We start from the raw sequence: 27,227 nt of genomic DNA, 5'->3' as shown, positions 1-27,227 counted from the left end.
AATATCGTAAAAGTCCATGATAAGCAGTCTGATCTAATGATCTGCAATGAAGTTCATCCTAATGGGACGGTGCCGCCCGACTTTCCAAAAATTCTTTCCATTTCAAGCGGTCCGATCCAGGTATTGAGTAATGTGGCCTTGTCAACCACGACAAAAGCGAAGAAGCTTATTACGAAACCAACTCTTCCTCAGCAGAGGGAGACAGATCCAAGTTTTGCAGATGTTATGCTACTGGAAAAAAGAAATGACGTTGAAGAAGTCACCAAAAATCTTGAAAGAGACAAAACGAAAAAGGAAAACCATGAAAATCCCCATCAGAATGCACTAATTGAAACTCACGAGACGAAAAGCTTTCATCCGAAGAAAGTTTCTAAAGAGGTTAACCAACCTCACAGTCATAGGAATCAGTGTTCATCGCAGAAAGTGAAAATAAGCAGTAACACTGTGGAAGTGTCTGCAAAAAGTAGAGTGCAATGCGATGAACCGATTCATGAAGAGAAAGCAAAGAGTGTCAGAAAAGAACATCATGAGATGGGTGATATTTATAAAGAAATACATTCATTTCACCAAAATTTGCTGAATTCTGATATTGAAGGTGGAAGATTTACAGAAAAGATGTTGAATGCATTGGATTACGAACTAAAATTTGGGAACACAATAAAAAGAGCCGATGCTATCGTACCTGAAGGTAATGGTACTCTCTCGGCATTGAGTGATGATGCAGCTCAGAACCGTAGTTTCAATAAGGAAAAGTGGTCAACATTGTTGCAGAAGTTCAAGACGAAAATAACCGATAAAACTTCCGCGCCGACTGAACTGAATTACAATGGAAAGTCGATGCAAAGTGAAAATCCATCCCGGGGCAGCAGCGCTACAAATAAAAATTCGTCGACCAGAAACGCCGCGAATGGCGGTAAAGATTTGGACAAGATTAGAAGTAAATGGTTCGGGAAAAGGACGGCGCGTAAAAGCATGGGTCACCATCGACTGCACGTAAAACAACGCATGGATGATAACAATAACTGCGTAAAGGTAAGAAGAACCTTCAGTGCTGTTGATCTGAATTAGATTTATTCTCAGTATGGGTTAGACCGTTGTAATCGGTTATTTTCTACCTTGGCAGCACCGAACACCGGTCGAGAATTCTACGAAGATTCTATCGACGTCAGTCAAACGATGTCTGTCTGATTCATACAGTAATGAGAAATCGAATGATGGTACGTTTAGGTGCATTAATCATATATTTCGCTGTAAATTCAACTCATATTCGGCGTAGATGGTTGTAACTAACCTACAACTGGCCTCAGAATTTGAAATTCTGAGTACATGTATTTTCAAATTCTAATTGCTAGCATTAAGCATCTATTCATAATGATTTTCAGTAAATGGTGCTGCCTCTCAGCCTTCAGATGATGAACCATTAATTCCTGCGTCAGTTGATTCACCCGATTTGCATCAGTAAGTTTCTTAAAAGATATATTCCATTTGATTTGGGGGGGTGTTGAAAGTGCTTGATTTTTGCTGTATGGTATAAACTTAGCATTCTTTAAGAGATCATTATCTAACTAACAAATTGGAAATTTTTTTTGCAGTCTCTCAGAAGGACATCTTGATCTTAAACTGGATGTGCTCGAAAAACTGACCCCGAGACCGGTATTAACTCCTACCCGGCTTAGATCTGGTTCGAATACTCCGCATAGACATGTGACGCCTAGAGTGACCACCGAGAATATTTCACCTATGAATAAGCGTGGTTTCCAGTACACTTCTGTAAGTGAGACTTAAGGGAATTTTGAAAACTTAAGAACTAACTTGTTCTTGAATTGTTACCACTTGGCACCTTCATATTCAGAATCTTCTCCCATTTAGAACAAGAACTAAGTGGCATGAAGAGTATTCAATTATATGTTGATACAGGATGAGCTAAGTTGACTGTGCTGAAATAGCGGGATCCAGCAATGCCCTTATGGAAAATTCAAGATTTCCTGAGATAGAAAACCTTAAAATCTATATATAATTCATTTTTGTCGATATACGTTTTTGAAAATTGCTGTAGGTTTTTCCAACGCAATCGAAGAACTTTGTCTGTGTTTCTATATTTTCTGTCTGTATTTTTCCAGGAATGTATGAAGATATTGGACGATATGTGGAATTTGAAAGAAAGTTCAGATTTTCGAACGGAATGGTCAGAAGATGAGGTAATGGACATATCGTAAATGTCATTAAGCATTCATTAGAATTCTAGGTATTAAGGTAATTGTTGTTATTTATTGCAGCTTCCAGTGGATTATTACGCGGTTGTGAAATATCCGATGTGGTTGGACTGGATAGCGGGTAAACTACGCCAGCGTAAATACGAGTTCATTCAACAATTCGTCAGCGATTTCCGGCGAATTTTCCGAAATTGTCGAATTTACAACAAGGTACAACTCTCGATACTTTACAAAAATGAAATTATAGTTAATAATTTTGATGAAAACTGTTCAATTATTTGTGCATATCAATTTTTTCAGCCTGAAACTGAACTGGTTCGGAATTGTAACTTCGTACAAACAAGATTCGAACGTCTTCTGAAATTAACTTTCCCTGAAATGGATTTTAGCGGTAAATGTTTGAATTTCATTCAATTCGATTCACTAGGTCTTTGATACTGGCTGGCCCTAGGGTTTGAATTACACTGTTTATACATATACTTATCTTTCATACTTTCAGATATCAGCGGTTCTCCTCAGAGAATGAAAGTGTCCCCCGATACAGAGGCTCCTGTAAAAGTTTGCGGTGACATCAGAAAACTATTAGGATAAAACATAACACGATGTTCAGTACTTAAATCAGAGGGACCGGTTCCACAGCTGTGAGTTCAAGTCTTAATAAGTTCCTAATCAATCATTACCAGTCAAATTTGTACTCTAACTGTCGCGAGGTTACAGTAGATTAGTTGATTATACATGTCAAGCTGCAACTGTGGAACTGGGTTCTGTAGTTATTTTGAAAATTTGCTCACTGTACATAGTATTATTATATAATCAACTTGATATATACAAAACAATGATTTCGGAATGCGCGCGAGGGTTTCTATCTTTGGGTAGATTGAAGTAGCTTTTATTACTCGATGTTGTCTTGAGGGCTTTTTAAACCAAAAAACCCTAACTTCCAGACGATGAAGCCTTTATATAGTCCATGGATAAGTGGCTTGTTTGGATACCAGTTTCAATATTGTTATGGCCTGGTCAATTTTCTTACTGGAACCTATTACATATTGCGTACATGCTGCCGAAATGTATTTCGAGAGGTTCAAGAAATAATGATCTGTTTAACCATTCAGTGGTTATATTTTCTCCAACTGCACGAATATTTATACCTTTGATATCCACGGTTTATCTCATTTTTCGAGGAAATCTATCTTTCGATTCAGATAAATGCAGGCAATCCCAGTTAACACGTTTATATTTCGCTTTTTCGATTTTCGCTTAATTCAGACAAAAAGTTTAGTCCATTTGATTTGAGATTAAATACATTAAAACTGTTACTTCTTATCACAAAAACTCGTAAATACTGATATGAGCATGGTCCCTAGTGATCCGGGTTCTACTGTAGTTCGCGCGTATATTTTTCATAAGTGTAATAACTATATTATATGATTGTTGTTCGTCTATACATAAATGTTTATCTGAATCTTCTTGCGATTTTATTCAGCATTTAATTAAGAAACGTATACAAAAACAACCGTGTTTTATCTCATGTTAAGCGATATAGTTGTTATTGTATTTCATATAAGGATTTATCGAAAAAGATGTTTTTTTTTTGTTCCGCATTTTTTAAGTCGTTTCATTTTTTTATTGTTGTGTAATACGGTAAAGTGTTTGTGTGTAAAAAGAGAAAAAAATAGTATTTCATTAGAGTGTGTTTCGTCCAAAATTTGACGCGGTTTTTAGTTATTTGAAAATACAATTTTTTACGTATATTGTACACGGATGCTTTTTGGTGTTTATTTCATGGGTTTGCTTTCAGTATAAGATTCGCTCATTTCAGATTGAGTCGACCCCCCCTTAATATCAGGGTAGTACACTTACCTGTGTATAGAGGTGGCTCTTCTTAGCTTGAATACTTTTCAAGTTGAATTATCTATTTAACTCAAGCACAAATCTAAGGACCATTTTAACAGAATGTGAATAGAAATTCCTTTGTCTATCGATTGGAAGTTAAGGTTCTACATATCTAGTGACGGGACAAAATATTTCACCCAATTTGATACAGTTCAGAATCAGAAAAATTGAAGGAAAGATATTTTTTAATAAATAGTTGTATTCAACTTTGATGGAGTCATGTCAATATACTTCCGATGTTTGACCGACTGAAATCCAGGCGTCGGTTCCATGGCTCTCATTTCATTTTACCCAAGGGTCAAATTTCTACAAAACTGTGAAACAAGCTCCTGGTCCAAAGTCCACATCAAAGACAAAACGAGTCAGCTATTTTATTGTAGAATTCTTAATTTATTTTGCTACAAAAATGCATTAACTTCATTCATTTCGATAACTCAGTTATCAAACAGTTCAGGGTAGTTATTTCATGACAGTTCAGGGCAGTTACACGGAAACTCCACGCAGAGTTAGGTTTCTTCGAATCAGATATGAATTAAACACCACAGGCTACTTCAGCTGCCATTTGAACCCACCGCTTCGAAACCAGCTGTGAATCAAAGTACGAAAACAGAAAGTCTTGCGTAAAACGCTGAAATGCTTTAGCGATCTTCAAGTCGTATTATATAACTTGTCCTTCTGATTGAGATTCGTAAAACAAGAGTTATCGTATTTTTTCTGATCTCTAATCTGACGTTCTCGATGATACAACGTCTCCTGTTCGAGGTCCTCGTTGCTTGGATGCCACATTTTACTGATGATGTTCTCCATCGCCATCGTGTAAACCGTATGAGACGGTATAGCACTTTTATATACCTACAAAATACAAACGATGTCTACAATCGGAGCAATTTCGAAGATGCACGCCGAAACCAACTCCAATCAGCCAGGACGTGGATATTATCCGAGTCAAACTAAGCGGGTACGTGCAAAATAATTGTGCCAATTTTAGCTTGAAATCTGTCAGGTCGTCGAAATGCGGGTAAAGATGCATTGAACAATCAATATCCTATTGATATAAATTGTGACCAAGTCATGGCCTTCAGACAATTTTTGTCAACATGGTGGAATCATAACAGAAGCATATACAATTTCCAATGGCTGTGAGTTGGAGTTAACCTTTGAGTTAATTTAGTTTATTTTCAATGAGTCAAATCTGAACTCACAACTATGGAATTGGATCCTGAATAGCGTTATAAATCGTACCTGTAAGCCTTTATACACATCGAACAGCGAGACCGGATATTTACATTGTTGTTTATTATGGCTGGATATTTGAGTGATCGCGTCTATTTCGGCCACTTCGGCAGACGGTTTAATCGACGGGATCACTTGACCTTGACTCGTGACAGACGTCTCTTCGCTGAAACAACGATTTGATGACCGGACCGGGTTAACGGTATTTGATTAGATTGTGAGGTCAATCTGAAACCTTGCCCACTAGCGAAGTCATGGCTTAAAAGTCCAAGTTGTCTTATTTGTTAGATAGGTTATACAACAATAGTCAGGGTCCCTACAACTCCTTGAAAACTCCTTCCAAAACAGCAAATGCTTGAAAATGCTTGAATTTTGAGAAATAGGCAATTAGAAATTTTTGTCTAGTTGGCAGTTGTACAGTAAACTACTCCTAAAATGATACAGTTGGGACCAGGTTTTGTATTTACCAAATTAGAAACAGAGTTTAGGTAGTGTAAAGGATAAAAATTTGCTTATGAAACCACATAGACCTAATCAAAAAGTACCGATTTAGGAGGAGTCTACAGTAATAAGGATATGAAAGTGGCGCAAATGCTTCCACGAAATTTGAAATTTCCTTTAGAACTCCTTATATCCAGGAACGACTGATCTGTAGCAACTTCGACTGGTTTCAAATCTAAGCCATACACAACTAGCCCCTGGAGCAAGACTTCACATTCCCAGCACTCGGGTGAATAACTTTACACTAACCTTTCCATGGAATAATCATGGCTGAGGGTGGAATTACGTAGGAACACAGACGGCAGCGGACAGCCCATAGCGTAACGAAATCGATTCTCTCGAGTTTTATACGAGTTTCGCCGCGATAAAACAACAGTTAGAATATTCTTCAACAAATTCTAAAATAAGGAGAGAGAAATATTTAGTCATAGTGATACCGACCGATTTCATAATTCGGATTCTATTTCTTTCGGGACAATCATTCCGATTCTGTTTCAGTATGTCAGTAACATCACTTCTAGTCTTGCTTGAGAATTTCAGTTTCTGTGCTTCGAATCTATTTCACTCAATGTATTGTATTGGCCACGTAATTTTGACAAAACTTTAGCATAATAGTTAAAGGGAGAAATGCCAAATTTTGACCCCCTTTCATGATACACGCTTACTTTCTGAATATCTCCTAACCCAGTTACTGGTGGGCGGAGTCTACCATACAGTGATTGACAGAATATTTTAAGGCTTACCTCCATAGCAAGCGATACCAGTCTGATAGCGTTGTCTTGTACATCGTCCATACCGTTTTCCCAAACAGCGACGAGCATTCTGCCGTGAATGATCGATAAGTCGGGAAGCGTCATTTCACGACTCGCAAAAACTAGGAAACGAAAAGTACAAATATAACTCACACTATAACTTTAAAAAAAGTCAAATTACTGGATCTATTTTCACTTATAAGTGAACATTTCACTGAATATGAACCACAGCCAACCCTCGATTATCCCACATTTGGGTTTCTGATCAAATTGTGAATTCCTGGTCACAAAAATTGAAGTAACCAACCATCAAGACATCAGTCGAAACAGTGTCGGATGATCCAAAGGATAGGCAAAATGAACCTAGAAGAATGGAGCCGACCCTTCAACTCCCTGATCGAGACGAGACATTCTAGAAGCTTACCTAGACCGCATTCTTCTTCGGGAGATTTCGACGCGACTTGTGGAACGTGTTTCAAAGGATCGTACGGAACGAAACGATGCTACGAAAACAAGAACAATGCCCCCAACAAATTATTATTTATCGGAAAATTCTGGGGTCGGTTCCATAGTCAAGACTTAAGACCAAAGGTGGTCTTAAACCTTAAGACCGGTCATAAGTTGTTAGATTGGCTATAGAGCTAAGTTTGTCTTAGACCAGTCTTAAGTCTAAGCCCGACTATGGAACCGGCCCCTGGTTAACTAAGAAAAATTGTATCATAGACATGAATTGAGCAGTGCAGTAGATCTATTATAAAATAGATCTATGAATACAGTAAACCTCACCTAAATCGAACATGGCAAACTTTGACTTTTCGACTTAGAATTTTCAATTAACTCAACAAACGAAATTATTACATAATACAGACATTGCTTCTTAACTCGGAACAATTTTGCCTGCACCAGTTTGTCCAATAATAGGGGAGGTTAACTGTATTAAAGATCTAGGGATCTGAGGCTATGAAGTTTCAGTATTGCTGTTTACTGAAGTGTTGCTCCTACCTGGTAACTGGTTTTCGGGATTCCAGTTTTTCGTTTCATTTTCGCGCGTTTTAACAATCTTTGACTAGCGATACTGTGAGCTGGCATGTGAGAATCTTTCGACGCTGTGTTCGAGAAAAGAAAATGAAAGTTTAGCAAAAGTTAGAATTTCTTAGAATTCACAACGAAATCATTATACACAGTACGGTACAAGGATTGTTTGATAACCTACCGACCACAGAACCAAGACTTTGACATTTTCCCAAAATAGCCAACAGAAATTCATTGTGCAGATTCACTGAAATTTGCAATTACAAAACTACAGAACCTGGTTAAACAATGACAATGACAGTTATCTGTTAGTAGGCCTATTTGATTCTAAGAGTTGAAATAATTGAAATGAACTTATTTTAACCAAGTCTTCGAAGGATTTGCGAACAGAAGATTAATGATTATTTATCTATTACTTACTTGATTGCATTGGAAGCATTTTTCTCGCTTTATAATCAAATTCTGTTCTTGATAACTGAAATAATATGAAGACAAAGTTTAAGAGGAGAGTGAGAGAGAGTGCAACCCGCATATCAAGAAGAGATAGTCAGTAACCTGTCTGTGGTTTAGTTTCACGATCAGATAGTTTCACAAGCCCATCCGATAATAAAAACCTTACCACCAACGATTTAGGTAACTAACTAGGGAAGAGAATGCCTGGCTTTTTAAAAGTTTAAATGATTTGGATTCTTACCTTCTGTTTGAACCAGGCTTTCAGTAACTGTAAATACCTGAAACATCAATGACTATCTTGGTTCATTTACAGATTTTTGACAGGTCGGAGAATTGAAAATAGGAAGTGAATACACCTTCTTATGCCGTGGCCAGATTCATTATCAAAATATGATGAAAATTCGTTCTGAATAAAACTTACATTTTCATGTCATCTCCCAGTACATCCTGTAGGTTCTTCTTAGCTACATTTAACCCGGTTGGGCCTCGATTAGGCTGGAAACTCGACCCAGAAGCCATAATTCTGTCTTCTTTTATCGCGAAATTCAGAGCTGTATCAATCCAGATTTCGGTCCGAATCCGGAGATTTCTGTTAGTCTAGGCCCGGTTTGTAGTGTTATTCGGTGGCGGCATCGCGTTCTCGAGATATCTCCAGTTTTCAAGGTCGTTGAGCGAAAGACGGACCCGCAAAATTTTGGGCCCAAATTTTATGTTTTAAACCCACTTTTCCACAGGTTTGAATGAGGATATCAACTAGAAACTGAACTATGTCAGAAATAAGTGTCGTACCATTAGGTAAGATCAGTATATTTGATTTTGAAGTCTCCGTTTCCATCGAATTTGCTATCTTTTTTCGATCTTTTTCTTTTGATTTTTTGAGTTTTTAACCCTATACTTTTTTTTCATTTTCAGGTGCTGGTCAAGGTAAGCCTTCCAAAAGTTTATTGCATGCCTACTTTAGTCGCTGATGTTAAATAATTCGACAAGTCTAGATACCAGATTCCCTTGGCTTGTATTGGAACTTTGGCAAAAATTCAGTTTGCTTATAGGCCTAATAATACAAGCATTTCTATATTTTCCACCATCTACAAATTCGTTCTATTTTCGACCGGTTGATTTTTACTTACTTTTAAATTCATCTGATATGTTGACTGTTGTTTTAAAGACGTTGGTCGCAGTTGTGTGTTGATAACGGTCGGTGGTAAGAATATAATGATGGATTGTGGAATGCACATGGGCTACAACGATGAGGTGAGCAACAAAATCAGATCGGTTGACTCCATTTTCTATAATGTTAGGTGGAAGTCATGACTCTATAAAGACATCAATTATCCTCTCATCGAGTGGGAACTGTCTAGAAACTGTATCCATTAAATGATGTATGAGATGTGTCCAATATGCGATTTTGACTGTAACTGAACTGATAAACGGTCCCAGGACCCTCTTGGGTTGTAAGGATTAAACAGACTCTAGATTCAAACATATGGAAATGAAAGAAAATGTTAATGAATCAAAAACTTAAGAAGTCATCAATTGCGAGATCGTTCATTATCAATGGACAACGAACTATTCATAATTCCATAGATTCAAACTGAATTCAAGGTGTGAAACTGGGTCCATTTTTCTATAATTTCAGCGAAGGTTTCCCGATTTCACGTTCATTACTCGAACCGGCCGACTTACAGAACATCTCGACTGCGTTATCATCACGTAAGACCCTTTAGAATTAACTTTCAATAAGATAATTAAACTGCTTCGTTCAAAATGGTTCTTGAACTTATTTCAGTCATTTCCACTTGGATCACTGCGGGGCTTTACCTTACATGTCAGAAATGGTCGGTTTCGATGGTCCGATTTACATGACGCATCCGACAAAAGCTATTTGTCCGATATTGTTGGTATGTGTAAAATGATACGCATAATTATCAGTCTTAATTCACTAATAATCAAGTAGACCTCGTTTTCTAATCGTCTCTAATCAATTTGCAGGAGGATTATCGTAAAATCACTGTCGATAGAAAAGGCGAACAGAATTTCTTCACTTCGGAAATGATTAAATCTTGCATGAAGAAAGTAATAGCCGTCAACTTACACCAAACAATACAGGTAACTCATTGAGTCAAGAATGTTATAGATCTTTGTGTCCTTTCTCTTAAGATTGTTTTTTTCGAATGTTTGTGAACATGTTTTCTAGGTTGATGATGAATTGGAAATCAAGGCGTATTATGCCGGACATGTTCTGGGAGCCGCGATGTTTCACGTGAAAGTAGGCTCTGAATCAGTTGTATACACGGTAAGTCAGGATCTAGTTTTAACCATAATTGTTAGATTGGTATCCAAGCTGAAATGATAATAATGATAAAATAATTTGTTTCTCAAGTGACAAATTTCAAGAAAAATGTTTTTGATGATGATTTCAAAACTTCAAAGAGATGATATAGCCCTAATGTGTCTTAAGTAGACTTTGGTAGTATTTGTGGGGTTTGTGACTCATGGAAATCTACTTATTTTGACTCAAAAATTGTGCAAAACTTTTCAGGGTGACTATAATATGACACCGGACCGGCATCTCGGCGCGGCTTGGATCGATAAATGTCGTCCGAATCTGCTGATCACGGAATCGACGTACGCGACGACGATACGAGATTCAAAACGAGCTCGAGAACACGATTTCCTAAAGAAAGTTCACGACTGCGTCGATAAAGGTGGTAAGGTAGGTTACAGTTAAACGGTTTATTGAATTGACCGATGTCTGTATGTAGGGATGAATTTCATTATTACAACATCCTTATTCTGAATGACACATGGTCGGAAATCGTTCATGAAATATCATTTTCGAACTGTTAGGTGTTGATTCCTGTATTCGCGTTGGGAAGAGCTCAAGAATTGTGCATTCTACTGGAAACATACTGGGATCGAATGAATCTGAAAGTTCCGATTTTCTTCTCGCTGGGACTCACTGAAAAGGTGCTTTCATCGCAACATACGTAAAAACCTCCCTCTATCTTCGTCAGTGTCATAGATTTATTGTTTTTGAATTCCAATATTCTTCAGGCGAACCATTATTATAAACTGTTTATTACTTGGACGAATCAGAAAATACGAAAAACATTCGTGCAAAGAAATATGTTCGATTTCAAACACATTAAGGTAAATGAATCAATTATACATTGATCTTTTGTTATGTTGTTCATGATCGGATTCGAAGCCGATGGCGTCGCGATTCTGCGGATAAGAGACTCGTGAAGCTATCGGGTTCAGAACCCCGCGAGAGGACAGGTCTCAGTGATATCGTGTGTGTTTGTATACTTCAGCCATTTGATCGTTCGTTTATTGATAATCCCGGACCGATGGTCGTATTCGCCACGCCGGGGATGCTGCACGCTGGACTCTCGCTGCAGATATTCAAACGATGGGCGCCCAACGAAAACAACATGGTAAACGCCGAATGCACACAAATAATGATAATAATAATTCATTGAGCCTAAAATCCATATGCGCATTAGCTTTGCGTGATACAAACAGAACAGGGAACTAGTTTGACGAACAAATAGGTTTTAAGATTTAGTTTATAAACATCGATTGATGGACTTGATCTGTTGAAGTAAACGCTTGTTGCTTATTTCAGGTGATAATGCCCGGTTATTGCGTTGCTGGAACGGTGGGACACAAAATTCTCGGTGGCGTCCGAAAATTGGAACTGGAAAACAGACAAACGGTAATGAATTTCAGTTTAAATCTCCAAACATGATGTACGTAAGTCCCTGCTTAATTCGGACATGGGACACTTGTGCAATTTTTCTGGATTAGGAGAAGTCCAGATTTAAAACGTCATTCAATGTGTAGATGCCTGGTGAATGATGTCTTAATTTAAAGTGGAGTCTACTGTGTATCATTATAGAAACATTTTTTCTATGATATCAGATTTCTATTGATTAAATCGTGATTGTTTTGAATGTTTTAACAGTTGGAGGTGAAATTAGCGGTGGAATACATGTCATTCAGCGCACACGCCGATGCTAAAGGAATAATGCAGCTGATCAGACAATGCGAGCCGCAGAACGTGATGCTCGTACACGGCGAAAACGTCAAGATGGAATTCCTTAAGAAAAAAATACAGCAAGAATTCAGTATGTTTAAGGACTTAAAAAGTCTTTGAGTATAGGCACAAATTCTTGGAGATAATTTGTAAATTCACTGTTTCAGATATAAATTGTTTTAAACCGGCGAATGGAGAAACAGTGATCATACCCTGTACGCCAAACATACCGGTCGATGTGTCTCTGAAACTACTCAAGAGAGAGGCATCTCTGGCAGGTGAGATTGGGTGCCATTTTAATCTTGATGCATCTGACCTCTTTAAGGCGCAGTCTACTTCATTAAGGATACACATCAAGGTGGCCACTAACCTGGAAATCAGGGAAGAGTCAGGGAATTTTTCTTGAGAAAAGTCAGCGAATTTTGATAAATAAAAGTGGCCACCCTGCAGTTTGTATTTTAGATGATCATTTTAAAACTTGTCCATTTATTTTTTGTTTTCCTTGAGGTGAGAGTTTTAAAGTTTGAGATTCTATTAACTGGTTTATAGCGACCATGCAGGGATTTTTATTCAATTTTTCAGGAGCTATTGGTTCTAATCCGAAATCGGCGAAAGTCATGAATGGAGCTTTGTTACTACAAGATAATGTCAGTATATCTAAATCAACTATTCAAGCGAATGAAATCAATTTTGACGACGTTTTGAAACGATCTCCGGATATTTCTTATTCGCAGACGATGAAGTTGATTGATCCGCTGCAGGCGTTAGAAACGCTAGGCTCACAGGAACACACAATACGGTTCACATCTACATTGACTTTAGACGATCCAGCGAGTACGACACCGGCGAAATTCTCCGAACAACTTTATCAGCTTATCAAATCGTGAGTATAGGAAATGTCTGCCTAAACGCTGAAAAAGGCAAAATGGGGTTTTTGTCACTAATTTTCCCTTTTGATCTGATAGCGTGAGCGTTTGACAATATTGTGTATATTTCAGTAAATTACCCGATGTGAATATTCAGTATTCAACCGACGGATCGATAACGATTTCAGAATCGGTTCTGGTGAAAGTTTCCGGCGACGAGGACGACGAAAAGGAAGTTCTCGTCTCGTGGTCTTATCAGGTTCGTAGAAAAGGAAAACTCACTGAATTCAACACAGTGGGATACGGAACATTCTTACAGTTTAACATAGGTAGAAGGAACATTATATGTTGATGACTTACTCTAAGAGAGCGGTCAAAACTACATTCCCAAAAATCTCCGCATTATTTTCTTAGCCCCTAACCTATACTATGTTCGTACCAAATGTGATTAGGATTAGCTGGTTCTCTGCTAACTGGTTATTTTCCTTGCGTTTAGGATGAAGAACTGGGCAGCTATCTATTGAGAATGTTGAAGCCGTCTTGTGAACAAACGTGAAAGAAATCCGTCAATTTGAGAGAGATGTCAAACCAAACTGTGCATTTAATTATACTGACAAGTCAGCGATAATCCATGTATCAGTGATGACTTCAGCCTACACAACTGGCTTGAAGAATATGAAAAATGTCTTTGAAAAACGAATGGAAGTTCACATATGCAAATAGTGCATTAGACATTTATTCGAAATGTGTAAATTATAAATATAAATAGAAAATACATTTAACAGCTCTGTTTCTTCCGTGTTGTAAGTTAATTCTGACGTGACGTGTGATTTCTCACAAGTATCAGTCGATAGATTATCGTCGATTTCAGATTTGCATCTAACGAACGTCATTCGGTCATTCAGTAGAAACATACAATACGTACCGACACAAAGACGCATTCAATCGTCATAATAATTAAATAACAGGCTCAATTCATATCAGTAAGGCAGTATGAGAGAAGGATATTAAAGAACAGGCTTTAGTAACAAAATATAATGTCATGAAAAAACAATTGACCGGTGAAAAATCGTTTTGATTTAATGAGATGACCTTCGAAAGTCAAAATAATTCATGGGTCTTAGACATATCGCATTCAAAATCTACTTGCACACTTGAGCATTATCACTATTGAAGGAAATTGCTTGATTTCTGGACCCTTGACCTCGTGCATTTAAACCATATTTGGATGACCGCAATAAATAGAATAATGAACTACTTGGCCAAATTTTCAAGGATAAAGCTCCATAGTAACTCTAGAACTTCATCCTTGGAAATCTAGCTCTCAAATATTTATTTATTAGTTAAAAGCTAGATTTAACTAATAGAGGTAGGAAATTAATTTTCAATAATACATGTAGCGTCAAATTTAACAAACAGTTGAAGAGGATCCTGAGGTTGAAGTAACCAATATAGAAGCAATTACACCAAAAATGTTAACAGTTAAACTGTAATCGAGGAAACGGATGCACGGTTTCGGTGACTCGAGTCTATTCTATTTCGCAACTATTATCATCGCACACGAGTTCCGGCTCGTTTTCGCTTGTCGGAATCGATTCTTTAATATTCAATGCGTTTAATACGTCTTGTAACGGCACGTGATCGGCCGGGTTTTCCTGGTTCCATCGCAACAACAATTCGCCGCCTTTCTTCACGACTAACGTGCCGCCATTTTGCATTCCGTCGCCTTTGAAATTTCCCGATATATTTTGTTCCTTCGCCTGAAACATCGATAAGAATAGGATTTGTTACGGAGCGTCCTGACCATGAATTTTATTTATCAAGAAACAAGTAGGTTTTCCGAGACAATGATTTTCTGATTGAATTGAGGAAAAAAGCCACAATTAGGAGGTAAAACTTATTTGGGTTGAATCTTCACCTTTCAACTCAAATGTTATGAGCCATTTTCGAAAGAAGTTTTTGGAAACGGCTTATAGCATTGAGTTTAAACAACAAACTCCTTTATCAGTGTTACTTCATAATTGTGGATTTTCCCTTTTAAGAAACGAGTAAACTTAAGATTTTGTTCCGACCTGATTAGCTGAATCTCTTGCATTTTTTGAAAAGACAGCAGGAAACACATTGAAAAAGTTGAACCTGCAACGAAACCAGGAAAGTCAGTATTGAATACTTTTCCCCGCTCACAGTAACTAGTGAATTTCATTTGTAGACAATGTACCTTTTGAAACCCATTTTCTTATAGCATTCTTTCTTCGTGTCGATATACAGTTCTGAAATTAGAGAGTCATCTTATCAGCAGCGCCCCCGAGTGACAAGCGGATTTGAGTCCTGATGCAGTGTGCAGGCAACACTTAAAAGGCTGTGGTCCTGTCATGAAAATAGATGAACGATCACGATCCTTACAGATCAGTCATTCTAGGATATAATGAGTTTTCAAGGAGTTACAAATCTCTTTATCATTCCTACTCCAAAAACTCGGTTACTAATTTGGTAACCATGTGATTGGGTAAAAGATTAGTCTACAGGAAAACTGCTAACCAGAAAAAACTTCTAATTCTAAAGAAGGTCAAGGAGTTTTAAAGGAGGTTCCAGCATTTTGCTCAAATCAAAGGAGTTACAAGCACCTTTAAAAGCATTTTCTATCTAAAAGGAATCAATGAGTCGTAGGGACCCAGGCAAACAAATACGGTTTGTTTGGGGAAACAAACAACCGCTGACTGTAGTAGGGTTTAAAATGCTAAAACTTACCACCGTCGAAAAACTTTCCATCGACGAATTCCTGAACGCCCTCCTCCTCTAAGCCGACGCCGATCATTTTAACATTGTTAGCGTCGAGCTGAGGTCGGAGAGCGCTCAGTTTCCTCGAGTAGTTACGACACAACTGTCACCCGAATCTCCGCAGAAACGTGATCACGCATGTTTCATTCTGCCACAACGATTCTAAAGCCACAGTCTGCGATTCAATAAATAGAAATAAAGCAATTATACTAATTAGTATGATACGGTTTCATGAAAAAAGATTCAGTCACAGCCTGTAACAGGGTCAATCAGGAACGCAGCAGGGCTAATCAATCTACTGTCTGTCACACCTACTCTCCGTGCGACGTTTTGGTCCGTGATTTCGTTAATAATCGGTTTATCTACCTTTATTATGCATCAATTTGTTCAGCGAGGAATTTGCATTCAGAAATAAACAACAATTTTCACTGAAGTTGTTTTTGTTTTCATTTATGAGCGATAGTTTACTCAGCATCACAGGGGCTCGTCACGATAGCTGGGGGTCCAAAATCAAAGATTTGACCCAGTATCCTAGGTACCACCTATAAAAAAAGAAAAGGGAGCTAACATTTTGACATACTAGAATTGACCTTCTCATTTCAACCCCTCATAACTTCGTAACCGATCGACCGATTTACACAAAATTAGATTCGTTTCATTCCCAAGAGGTGACTTTTTCGTTTGAGACCTTCCCCGATGAAATCGGACCGGAGACGGCCGAGAAATCACGACTCAAATCCGAAAAAACGGGTCAAAATATCCAAAGCCGGAATTACTAGGACGGCTTGAAGTGCTCAATTTCCAACGAAAAACGATGATTTGACGCGGTTCCCGGACGTTAATCGCCACATATCATACATCGCTGGAAAGCTTATGAACTGACCTTATTGACAGATGCGTTTATTTGATAATCCGTTCCGATACCCGCGACTGGCGAGCTGATAATCCAGATTGATGCGATAAATACGATTTCCAAGTGTATTCCGGCCGCCATTAACTGCGTGACGTCATGAGAAATCCCAGCATGCAACGCTAGATAATTGACATATTCAGTCGACCAATCACGTATCGCGAATTTATCAGTCCTCAGAGCCCGTGACGTCACACCCTCAATGGCGGTTCAGTGACGCTTAAAGTGCGTATTTATCGGTTCGGTGCGTATTTTCACCTCGCTTGTCGCCGGTTTCGGAACGGATTATCAAATAAACGCATTTTTCAATAAGGTCAGTTCATAAGCTTTCCAGCGATGTATGATATGTGAAGATTAACGTCCGGGAACCGCGTCAACTCATCGTTTTTCGTCGGGAATCGACTACTCCGAGACGTCCTAGTAATTCCGGCTTTGGCTATTTTGACTCGTTTTTTCGGATTTGAGTCGTGATTTCTCGGGTGTCTCTTATCCGATTTTGTCGCGGAAGGTCTCAAACGAAAAAGTAACCTCTTAGGAATGAAACGAAACCAATTTCGAGCGAATCGGTCGATGGGTTACGAAGTTATGAGCGATTGAAATGAGAAGGTCAATTCTAGTATGTCAAAATGTTAGCTCCCTTTTCTTTTTTTATAGGTGGTACCTAGGATACTGGGTCAAATCTTTGATTTTGGACCCCCAGCTATCGTGACGAGCCCCTGTGCTCAGCATACGCTCGCGTAATGCTGAAAAATCCGCTCCGCGGACGCTCGGAAACGTTACAGTGATGTCATCACCTGCTCATTAGCATATCAAAATACAGTAGGTGGCGCCACGTGACGGGCCATAAAAGCCGTTTTTCAGCATTACGCGAGCGTATGCTAGGTAAACTATCGCTGATAGAAGAAAACACAAACAAATTTCTGCCAGTTCATGATTTATTTCTGAATGCAAATTCCTTACTGAACAAATTGATGCATAATATTTACAGATCAACCGATTATTAACGGAATTACGGACCAAAACGTCGCACGAAGAGCATGTGTGACAGACAGTAGGGATATTTTTTACCTAGTCGTAGTTTAAGCAAGCAATCAGATGGTGATACTGGGCTGTGATACCAACATTACGTGTGTGCATAAAGTGTGATTTGTGAAAATATAACAGGCTACTGATTACGACCAAGTCGGCCACACCCTCACAAAATTTAGAGGGTGGGGCTACACCAGCGCAGCAGGACAGGATTCAGAAAAGCCGACAGCGACACCCTTATTAGTCAATAAACTGTCTGTGGTTTAGTTTAACGATCGCAGAAGCTCATTCGACTATAAAAGCTTACCACTATAACGATTAGGTAACATCTAATTGACACCCTCCCTCCCTTGTTGCTTCTCTTCTAATTCTCTACAGATTACACTTAAAAGGTGTCATACAGCGGATGCTAGATACTATGGCCCCTCGATCATACGCACCTCATTAGTGGCTACACTTCTCAGTAAACTCTTAGCGATCGCCGCCAGCTCCATTCTTAGATTCTATTCTTTACGTAACGCACACTTCTCGGAACCAGGAAGTAAACAAAACAGTTGCGACTAAATCGCGGTTATGAAAGTGGGTAAAATCTGGATTTGGACTTATGAAAGTAGATAACTAAAAGCTGGATAGGGATATAGCAACACTAAAAGCCGGATATGGATAGCATCCGCGTAGACGATGGCCAAATAATGATTATTTCTTTTTTTGTCATATACATCCCACATAGAGGTACCAAAGAGCCCGAGTACCAAGGCTAACAATGATCACTCGTTGAGGAAGATCTCTGGCTCCTCTCTCACGAACAGACCCCGATCCTTCGGGTTATTGCATCATCATGCCATTCTCCGCTTATGACGCCATTCCACTTGACAACGACGCGCACACGTGAATCATTAAAAATGATTCCACGAAGTCAGTCGCACTGCGCACATGATCACCAGTGTTCAACCAATTACAGAATCGCTAGCGAACGGCCTTGACAAATCGTAAACACGGCGACTCTGCAGCTGTTGTGAGCGTGGAAAACAACTGTGGTGCCACTTGATAACAAGTAACACAACGGACCGGTTCTAAGATTGGTAAGCTATCATTTTCTTCCCTTCAAATTCGTTAACTTAATTTGTTTCGTATTAGATGATTTCTATTTTGTAATAATCTATAAAACACGTGCTTTTTATTGACAATCCAAGTGAGTCGATCTAGTTAATTAAAGTGTTAATTATATTCTTGAATTAAATATCTTGTTTTCCTCTTGAGAGGTCGGATGATGAGGATGTAGATGTGATATAGAAATATTGAATGAACAACTTCAAACTCGTGTTATGAAAGATATATTCTTCTTTTTCCAAGAAATTTGTAACAGGTTGCGTCTCCGACTCGATAGATTTCCCAATCACACAATGAAAGTCAGAGGGAGAAAATCAATGATAGCTTTTTCTATAGATATTGTGTATCTTCTCGACTCAAAATAGCTTTTGAATTTATTTCTAACATATACAGTAAAACCGTTCTGATAAGGTGGCATTCTAATGAGGTCGGTCAGGTACAAAATATGATATTTCTCCAAACTACCTAATCGTCGGTCGATACCCGCCCGCGGAAATCCCACAATGCACAAATTCTGTCTGAGTGTTCTGTCTGGCGTACCGGTACAATTCGTTATGTAATGAACGTTTTATTTAGATAATAATAATTCTGAACGTATATTATTAATGTGTGTTATCATTGCTGAATCGTTGTTTATGCAGATGCCAAGAAACCGACATTTTCCCTACACATTCGCGCAATGTACCTAGAATATTGTTGTGTAATATTTCATATGCGTGACGAAAAAGGTGAACTAACAGTCTGAGTCGATAATGGATTTTTCATTTTCAAGTGCACTTAGAACAATGTTATAGAAATACGGTGAAAATGACGATTATATTGCACGCGTAGGATATTGTATTTCCCTAAGCCTAAACTCGTTGTAAAAATAATTCTTCCTACGTTACATACGTTAGATTCTTTTTGAAAAAAAAATCAGTTACACAAAATTGTATTTTCTTTACAATGGAAACCTGTATAAGATATGCGCGACTCGATTTCGGAACTCATGAGTCATCGATTCATGTCCCAGTCATTCTTTTTCCGAAGGGACCTCGCCGAACTGTGTGCATTTTTTGCAAAAGCTAGACGCCGATCCATCGCATGATCGCGAACTAAACGAGAGTCATGCATTGTCTGAACCTGACTCCAGGGCCCAGTTTCACGAAAAGTTTAACTAAAATTTTTGGTGTAATTGCTATTGGTTACTTCATGTTTTCAACGAGGACAAGTCAACGATCCATTTTAACTTTTTGTGAAAGTGGGCCCTCGTATTGCTTTCGACGTAGCAACGCTATTCAAATCTGCTAATATAATCTACGGGCCGGTTCTACGGACTGCCTTCTTAACCTGGACCAGTTACGCAGTTTTGAGCTGCTAGCTCATTGAAAATGAACTACTTGAGTTAACACACAACTGTGGAATTGTTTTTAAGGGACATATCCAACTCCATTATCATAGTGTAAACGACCTAGCATCGTAAAACCACGTGCGCACACAGTCATCCCGATGGTTTTACTTTCCAACGTTGGCGAACGGCCAATTCTAATTTCGCTATAAGGACGCGCTACCCCTCCGTAACAACATCATGTGAAAGTTTACCTCGCGATAACCCGTTCATTGTTTACTACTATCATAAAACACGAGAGCTGCGTCCCTCGATCGGCACTGAGTAAATTAGAACCTTGAACGACTGAGTCAGAGTGGTACCAGTTCCTTCTAGTTGACAGTTTATTCCACGAATATCGATTCTTTTCGTATATATATAAAGCCAAGCGTCGGCTATTGTTCTTCATTGCTAGATATAAACGACAGTTGACAACAACACGCCAGACGACATTCGCAAAAATGAGTCTGCAAATACGACCAGCATCCTTATTGGATAAAAGCACGCTGAACCACTATTACACGTTAGATCAGCCCGATGACATCATCCAGGCTATGTACGTGTGGATCGACGGAACTGGAGAAGGACTTCGATGTAAAACGAAAACATTAGATTTTGAACCTAAATCGATATCCGGTAAGAACAAAAACACCCTGTAATTGCATTTTCGTAAATGAGATGCTATCGGTGTAATATACATTTTGGTTTACGCGGGGAAATCTTTTGATCAAAAATTAATTTTGAAAACTTCTTTTGTAAAGCTTTTACTTCACCATACGCGATGCACGAGAAAGCATCATGCAATCAATGACGAAAATTTGTGACTGTTTCATAAACAGAATGATCCTGCAATGGCCAACCCCTTGGTTCTGATTATTTTCAGACTATCCCATCTGGAATTTCGATGGATCGAGTACGTACCAAGCCGAAGGTTCTAACTCGGACGTCTACTTGCATCCTGTAGCCGAATTTAAAGATCCGTTCCGTCGCGGCAAAAATAAACTGATTCTCTGCGAAACATTCAAATATAACGGGCAACCAACAGGTGAACTACGTGTTCTTATACTCTGTATTTTTACTGGCGCCAATGTAACGCCAAGTGAACCTATTAATAATGTTCTCTAATTTTTTTCCGTAGACACTAATAAAAGGAGAAACTGTAAGCAGGTTATGGACCGCGCTTCGGCGTCGATACCTTGGTTCGGTATTGAACAAGAATACACGTTGATGGACGTCGATGGGCACCCGTTCGGTTGGCCCAAAAATGGCTTCCCAGGGCCACAAGGTAATGCAGAGAAATTTGATAATAAGATTTACTAAGATTTTTTCCATCACCGTTCCTATTCCATACGCTTCTGAAGGCCTCGTTGTTGATAGTTTGATATACGATTTCCTGTCATTCGCGTGACCTTGACCTACCTTTGAGAAAAAATCGCTTGGTTTATATCCATGACGCTTAGTATTACAGTAATAAATTAACATGATGTAACATCATGTACAAAAATATCAGAAACGTTTAGTATTGTTCGTGCGTAAGATTTATGACATTTTTGTGTGCCATAAACTCTTATCCTTTGTACTCTGTAAATAGAGTTTCTGGGTCGACGTCCATTTCTCATTATTTTGAACAAAATAAACTGTGATCGGGGTTGGTTTTTGTGTTCGTACCTCGTTCAAACTGGTTCCGATTTAAAAACGGACCGACGAACGATATTACAATACTTCATTTCGAAATTCGTGTAGTTAACGTGAATATTTATGGTAACTGGTGCCTGGAAAGGTCTTTCACATAGGTCACATTATGTCTGTTTCATAAATTTGGGATATTTCTATATTTGTCACAAGAACAATGCTGGATGTACTTATATAGATTAACCCGAATTGAATAATTTATATTCCGCAATCCTTTGTGCTCAACCGTTTACAAGTAACCACTCAATAATTCGCATCTATTTATAAACATTTATAATTAATCGTGTTTATTTGCCATTTGCAGGGCCTTATTATTGCGCTGTCGGTACTGGAAAGGTGCACGGAAGGGACATCGTCGAGGCGCACTACCGGGCGTGTTTATACGCCGGTATTAAAATCGCCGGTACTAATGCAGAAGTAATGCCAGCGCAGGTAATTTCGAGAAAAAATCCGCGTCTTGCAATATTTCCCATACGTAGCAACCCCTTTTATTGTTTTGGTTGAGAAGATTTCAATATAGCTATTTCAACGTAGCTATGCGTGATGCCCTAACGACCCATCTGTTATTCCTAGCTATAACATAAGCATTTAATTACAAACAATGATATTTTATCATTTAAAAACATTAGACATTTTAAAACGAGCTTAGAGCACCTGGCCCCAGATCGACAATTTCGTTAGCGAGCGCGATACGAAATTAGGTCGATAGACCGCTGCAAATAATGAATGAATTTTGGTCGCAATAAAAACCCATTCAACTTGCTCTGCACCAGGTGCTGAATACACTCCCTACAGCTGTCACGACAGTCCTGGTGAGACTAGGGATTGCGTCAACTGAATGCTCTGCGGGGGAGGGCACATCTTGGGGTCTACGCATATTGTGTTGGCCGAAGACAAAAAAGAATCTGTCATATGAAGAGAGAAAGAAATGAAAATAATGCGTTGTTGTTATCTGTTTAGTGGGAGTTCCAAGTTGGGCCATGCGAAGGTATCGAGATGGGCGATCATCTGTGGATGTCACGATTCCTGTTACACCGAGTCACCGAAGATTTCGGCGTCTGCGCCACGTTGGACCCGAAACCGATGGAAGGTGATTGGAACGGCGCCGGAGCTCACACTAACTTCTCGACGCTGGAAATGAGGTCGAAAGAAGCCGGTGGCATCAGGTGATTATTGAAACGTTGATTTATCGTATGTGGGTCCTGGATGGTTAAATATCGTAAATATACCGCTCTTTCCGCGTGACGTAAACACAATAAACCCACACAACCCGACCCTGGATCTATTATCTACACGTGTATTTGTTACTTACATGTGTGATATTACACACAAACCCTTGACCCAGTACGTACTTAATTAATCATTTAGCTGCTTCCCGGAAGGCTTCGTCATTATCACGAGTTCCGGGAGCACTCCAGGGTTTAGCTACGTGGGTTGGTCGACCCTGGATATGAAAGCGTGGGTCAAGGTTCGGTCGTTACGCGAGCCCGGTCCCTGAAAATTATGTACTTCATCGACACTTGATCGTAATTCAGTGACACATATTCCTTTCTTTCGTGGACGACTGATCCAGGGCTATCAAAGTTATAAACTTAGTTTGTTTCCGACGTTAGCAGAATGGATTGTTCGTTTTGACGGAAAGTTTTATTTATGAAAAGAAAACATTTAAATCGAATTTGTAGACTGATAGAGCTGGTTGATTTTGATTTATTTCAGTGTCATCGAAACTGCCATTGATCGCCTGTCGAGGCAACACATGCGCCACATAAAAGCTTACGACCCGAACGAGGGTAAAGACAATGAACGTCGTCTTACTGGCGCCCACGAAACATCGAGTATACACGATTTCTCGGCCGGCGTCGCTAACCGCGGAGCCAGCATCAGAATCCCGCGTCAAGTGATGGCAGACGGCTTCGGATACTTCGAGGACAGACGACCGTCTTCAAACTGCGATCCGTACTCGGTCACCGAGGCGCTGGTTCGAACGTGCGTTCTCAACGAGTGAACTAAAACTAAAACGAAGCATTTAAACTTCCATCCCGAGAATATAGATAAAACAGTCATGTTTCAGTGACGATAGGGGTGATGGCAATAATTGACACAAGCACCCCCTAGTGGGCTGATCATAAACTATATTTTGCCACACTACATAGCGCGTTCGTCCTTATACACGTTTTCCGTTGTTTCTCACTAATGCTGAATCCTTTAACGAAAAAATATTGAAATTCGAGTTTTATTTTTGAAAATAACGTTTACATATTGTACATATATTTCATAAAAACCGGTACTTATTTTACTTCTTTCTCGCTCAATCCGCTATAGTTAATCGCGGATATAACCACGTGATATAATTACATGAAATGTTAATATACTAAGTATATACTCTTTATTCCTGCGCGGAAATTGATCTGCTAAATGGTAAAGTGTGAAGAATGTTTCTTTTAATTAAATTGTTTGTTTAATCGTCTCTCTCGAAAGTCTGTGTGCGTGTATCAGTGTAACGTGTTTGAATTAAAATGAAAAATAGTATTTATATAATGTATTTAATCCTCGAAGTTCGTTTCGATATTTTTGGTTTAACCGGAGTTAAACGCGGACGATGGCAAAATATGTCGTCGTTGGTTCTAACGAAATATATTATATACGACAATCTCGTTAACAGATGAATAAAGTATGAACGATACCAATCTTCATTTTTTCTGGAATTATTGATCTATATCAGAGGAGGCGCTTCATCGTGGAATTCCCTACTTCAAGGTTAGGCACCGCCAAATATTGTGTAAGCCTTGTCAGTTACTCATCCTCCAGGGTTTGGTTACCTCCAGTTGATTCAGCACGGACCCTGGAAAAGAGGCCCAGCATTTTCACACAATTATATGTATTATGTGAATTGATTATAGTAATTGACCAGCCGCGTTGGAAGTAATTTTTGATTGCCGCGGTCAATTGCCGATTTTTGTTATTTCCTACACAAATTGCGTTGAAAATGCGATATAGTGTGTTCTGTAAACATATTACGTAACAAACTGGAAACAAATGCATTCTTTCTACAGGGAGACTTCCCTGCTTTCTATGACCAGTGCGTCGTAGCATGGACGTATAAACTAGATACGTCCATGAATGACCTCGAGCTCTAAGAGGCTAACTGAAGTAAAGGTCACATTGATGGACAATGACGCATTGCGCGTGATGATCACGGAATTGTTTTTCATGAAACGATTTTTTCATGAATCGATTTACTATAACGCAGAAGCGAGACGCACCAGATTGCAGACGACGCTAAATGATAAATGTACCGTGAGTGACGATTCATGGAAAAACATTTACCGGATTAACAACATTCTGCGATCACGTGAACACAAACACTTGTTTTTCCCACAGGCGACAGGGTCGTACGCATATATGTTGTAGTTCTCTACGTTGAATATAGTTAACAGCACCTCCCAGTACTAGTATTTGAGTTTTCGTCTCGCAGAAGAATCGTCAGCAAATTCTTTCAAATTCTTTGTTATCGTCTGAATTGGAAACAGCGAATTAAAAGATTGTGAATGATCTTTCGTGGGTTTCTTCATGCTGCGAAGTTCATATCAAGAAATACTGTGAAGTATTTTAAAAACTGATGTTGTAATAACTTTAGGTAAATAACACGAATAATGTCACCCAAGTCACACAGCGGTAGAAGGTATATTTCTGGTGGCCTGGAGAGCTAATTAGATAGAACTCTTTTTTATACTATCGCGCCTCGTCATATAGGATTTCCCTTGTAAACCGATCAGTTTTTACAACACTAAACAGTTTACCACGAAAGTAAATGCTCAGGACCCAGTTCCACAGTTGTGAGTTAGAGTTAACTCTGAGATAAAGTTAGTTCATTTTCAATGTTTTAACCCAGGGTCAAATCTTAACTCAGAACTGTGGAACTGGACCTTCGGATCTGGCCATCCCTGTTTTCAAATAGGAAATATTCAACTATTTCAAGCTAATACAAACTGCTCTATAGCAATTTACAATCTATAGAGAGCAGCTTTTACTAGCGTTTTAGAGTAACAGTTTTTCACGTCAAACAAACTCAAATAATTCAGCAAATTTAACCTAAGTCCATTAAATTACATTTTCCTTTCACAAAACAATTATTAATATATTGGAACCTCGTTATAACGACCTCTAACCAATGATGTTGGTCGTTAGAAATCTCCACTTTCATGCCCGAATTAACAATATAATAAACAGAGAATGACGCGAAGCAGCGATAACGGGTTCAAAATGGTGGACATAGTGGAATCTGAGTGTCCACAGAGAGTTTTTCCTCAGGTGAAACAATTTGTAATGAACTGATTGTGAAATACATGTTAGAATATCTTACAATTTCTACATGCGCTATAACGGCAATTTGAATGCACAGCTTCGGATTCGAATGCAAACTGGTTTGGTTACTAATTAGATCTGAATTTTAAGAAATGCGGATTTTTTGTAGTAGGTTTAAATAAATTCCTGTTAGTGATAATTACGTAAACTGGAATCGCAGTTCATATACACTCAGGGAGATGACTGATAGAAACTCGACAGATGACAACGTCACGGCTAATCCAGTGTGGCAGAATGGTGTTTGGTACGCGTTCAATATTTACATCTATTCCTGTATGGTGACTGGTGTTACGGGGAGTTTACTGTCTATTGTCATTCTATTTCGTTTGCGTCACACGTTAGACGCGTGCACCTTCCAGTATCTCATACCGCTAGCTTTCTCTGATTCGATTTTCGTCATTAGTTTTTCGTTGAAGTCCCTGGAACGAATTTACATCGTGGCCGGCGACGCCCATGGCCGTTACGTGTTCTACGCCGTGAATGAAGTCACGTGCAAACTGGGCATGGTGCTCATCAATTTCGGAATCAAAAGCTCTTCGTGGATTCTGTTATGTTTCGCCATGGAGCGTAGTATGGCGGTACTGGTTCCTTTGGATGTCGGGAGACTGGTAACTCGGACTCGACGCCGGAATGTCGTTATATCAGTTCTCGTTTATTACGCCATCACAGAAAGCGCGCAGGGCGTCACTTTCCAAATCAAAACCATCGGACATGGCTTAAAGAACTGCCAAACAAGCACAAGTTCAGAAATGATAGCGCAACTAATCATAATCTATTCGTACATAATGATGACTATTATTCCTTGGATCGGTTTTATATTTTCTACAATTTTGATCGCCATTCAGTTCGCCAGACGAGATGTCCACTTCAAAAATATGAACACTTCCGAACAGGAACGCAGATGCGTACGCAATCTAATTTGCATAATCATAGCTTTTTTCGTATTGAACGCACCCAATATGATATACGATTTGGTTGACAAATCGGGCGACTAT

General features: G+C 38.9%; 4 protein-coding genes across 6 annotated transcripts; 2 read left to right on the top strand and 2 right to left on the bottom strand.

Annotated features, from left to right (window-relative positions):
- Nucleotides 1-4,509: 4,509 nt before the first annotated feature.
- Nucleotides 4,510-8,643, bottom strand: LOC141908797 (transcriptional adapter 1-like). Of its 2 annotated transcripts, none has more exons than XM_074799005.1 (10): nucleotides 8,499-8,643; nucleotides 8,319-8,355; nucleotides 8,045-8,099; nucleotides 7,806-7,871; nucleotides 7,595-7,698; nucleotides 7,017-7,095; nucleotides 6,584-6,714; nucleotides 6,090-6,238; nucleotides 5,349-5,505; nucleotides 4,510-4,958 (listed from the first exon to the last, which is right to left on the bottom strand). In XM_074799005.1, the coding sequence occupies exons 1-10, from the start codon at nucleotides 8,594-8,596 to the stop codon at nucleotides 4,755-4,757; spliced, it is 1,080 nt and encodes a 359-aa protein (XP_074655106.1). In that variant the 5' UTR covers nucleotides 8,597-8,643; the 3' UTR covers nucleotides 4,510-4,754. The 2 variants fall into 2 exon arrangements, with proteins under 2 accessions (XP_074655106.1, XP_074655107.1); XM_074799006.1 differs by having other exon boundaries at nucleotides 8,319-8,370; nucleotides 8,499-8,581.
- Nucleotides 8,644-8,733: 90 nt separating this feature from the next.
- Nucleotides 8,734-13,740, top strand: LOC141908917 (integrator complex subunit 11-like). Its single transcript, XM_074799204.1, has 18 exons — nucleotides 8,734-8,872; nucleotides 8,990-9,001; nucleotides 9,243-9,328; nucleotides 9,714-9,787; nucleotides 9,864-9,975; nucleotides 10,067-10,183; nucleotides 10,272-10,370; nucleotides 10,617-10,790; nucleotides 10,925-11,044; nucleotides 11,132-11,227; nucleotides 11,392-11,514; nucleotides 11,706-11,795; nucleotides 12,045-12,207; nucleotides 12,284-12,394; nucleotides 12,699-12,763; nucleotides 12,851-12,999; nucleotides 13,115-13,241; nucleotides 13,479-13,740. The coding sequence occupies exons 1-18, from the start codon at nucleotides 8,845-8,847 to the stop codon at nucleotides 13,536-13,538; spliced, it is 1,806 nt and encodes a 601-aa protein (XP_074655305.1). The 5' UTR covers nucleotides 8,734-8,844; the 3' UTR covers nucleotides 13,539-13,740.
- Nucleotides 13,741-13,747: 7 nt separating this feature from the next.
- Nucleotides 13,748-18,258, bottom strand: LOC141908919 (prostamide/prostaglandin F synthase-like). 2 transcript variants are annotated; one of them, XM_074799207.1, is made up of 6 exons: nucleotides 16,644-16,827; nucleotides 16,127-16,302; nucleotides 15,731-15,935; nucleotides 15,201-15,252; nucleotides 15,055-15,118; nucleotides 13,748-14,742 (listed from the first exon to the last, which is right to left on the bottom strand). In XM_074799207.1, exons 3-6 carry the CDS (start codon nucleotides 15,795-15,797, stop codon nucleotides 14,512-14,514), a joined length of 414 nt encoding a protein of 137 aa, XP_074655308.1. In that variant the 5' UTR covers nucleotides 15,798-15,935; nucleotides 16,127-16,302; nucleotides 16,644-16,827; the 3' UTR covers nucleotides 13,748-14,511. The 2 variants fall into 2 exon arrangements, with proteins under 2 accessions (XP_074655308.1, XP_074655307.1); XM_074799206.1 differs by lacking the exons at nucleotides 16,127-16,302; nucleotides 16,644-16,827 and adding an exon at nucleotides 18,140-18,258.
- LOC141908918 (glutamine synthetase-like) lies at nucleotides 18,226-24,548 on the top strand. The gene is made up of 7 exons (XM_074799205.1): nucleotides 18,226-18,781; nucleotides 20,591-20,811; nucleotides 21,059-21,220; nucleotides 21,314-21,460; nucleotides 22,172-22,299; nucleotides 22,828-23,033; nucleotides 23,584-24,548. Exons 2-7 carry the CDS (start codon nucleotides 20,637-20,639, stop codon nucleotides 23,870-23,872), a joined length of 1,107 nt encoding a protein of 368 aa, XP_074655306.1. The 5' UTR covers nucleotides 18,226-18,781; nucleotides 20,591-20,636; the 3' UTR covers nucleotides 23,873-24,548.
- Nucleotides 24,549-27,227: the final 2,679 nt, after the last annotated feature.

This window comes from Tubulanus polymorphus, chromosome 7 (assembly GCF_964204645.1).
Source record: "Tubulanus polymorphus chromosome 7, tnTubPoly1.2, whole genome shotgun sequence".
Classification (NCBI taxonomy): domain Eukaryota; kingdom Metazoa; phylum Nemertea; class Palaeonemertea; order Tubulaniformes; family Tubulanidae; genus Tubulanus; species Tubulanus polymorphus.
Note: the sequence above shows the minus strand (reverse complement) of the source record. Positions and strands in the feature narration are given on the sequence as shown.

Excerpts from the sequence above, each read along its gene's own strand:
- LOC141908797 (XM_074799005.1), bottom strand. The coding sequence starts at position 8,596 with ATGGCTTCTGGGTCGAGTTTCCAGCCTAATCGAGGCCCAACCGGGTTA. Across the intron at positions 7,872-8,044 it reads AATGCTTCCAATGCAATCAA|TGAATCTGCACAATGAATTT; the intron begins GTAAGTAATAGA and ends TGCAAATTTCAG. Across the intron at positions 5,506-6,089 it reads CATGATTATTCCATGGAAAG|CGAAGAGACGTCTGTCACGA; the intron begins GTTAGTGTAAAG and ends TCGTTGTTTCAG.
- LOC141908917 (XM_074799204.1), top strand. The coding sequence starts at position 8,845 with ATGTCAGAAATAAGTGTCGTACCATTAG. Across the intron at positions 9,329-9,713 it reads ACATGGGCTACAACGATGAG|CGAAGGTTTCCCGATTTCAC; the intron begins GTGAGCAACAAA and ends CTATAATTTCAG. Across the intron at positions 13,000-13,114 it reads CTTTATCAGCTTATCAAATC|TAAATTACCCGATGTGAATA; the intron begins GTGAGTATAGGA and ends TGTATATTTCAG.
- LOC141908919 (XM_074799206.1), bottom strand. The coding sequence starts at position 15,797 with ATGATCGGCGTCGGCTTAGAGGAGGAGGGCGTTCAGGAATTCGTCGAT. Across the intron at positions 15,253-15,730 it reads TGGAAAGTTTTTCGACGGTG|AACTGTATATCGACACGAAG; the intron begins GTAAGTTTTAGC and ends CTCTAATTTCAG. Across the intron at positions 15,119-15,200 it reads AAGAAAATGGGTTTCAAAAG|GTTCAACTTTTTCAATGTGT; the intron begins GTACATTGTCTA and ends GTTTCGTTGCAG.
- LOC141908918 (XM_074799205.1), top strand. The coding sequence starts at position 20,637 with ATGAGTCTGCAAATACGACCAGCATCCTTATTGGATAAAAGCACGCTG. Across the intron at positions 21,461-22,171 it reads TGGCTTCCCAGGGCCACAAG|GGCCTTATTATTGCGCTGTC; the intron begins GTAATGCAGAGA and ends TGCCATTTGCAG. Across the intron at positions 23,034-23,583 it reads AAAGAAGCCGGTGGCATCAG|TGTCATCGAAACTGCCATTG; the intron begins GTGATTATTGAA and ends GATTTATTTCAG.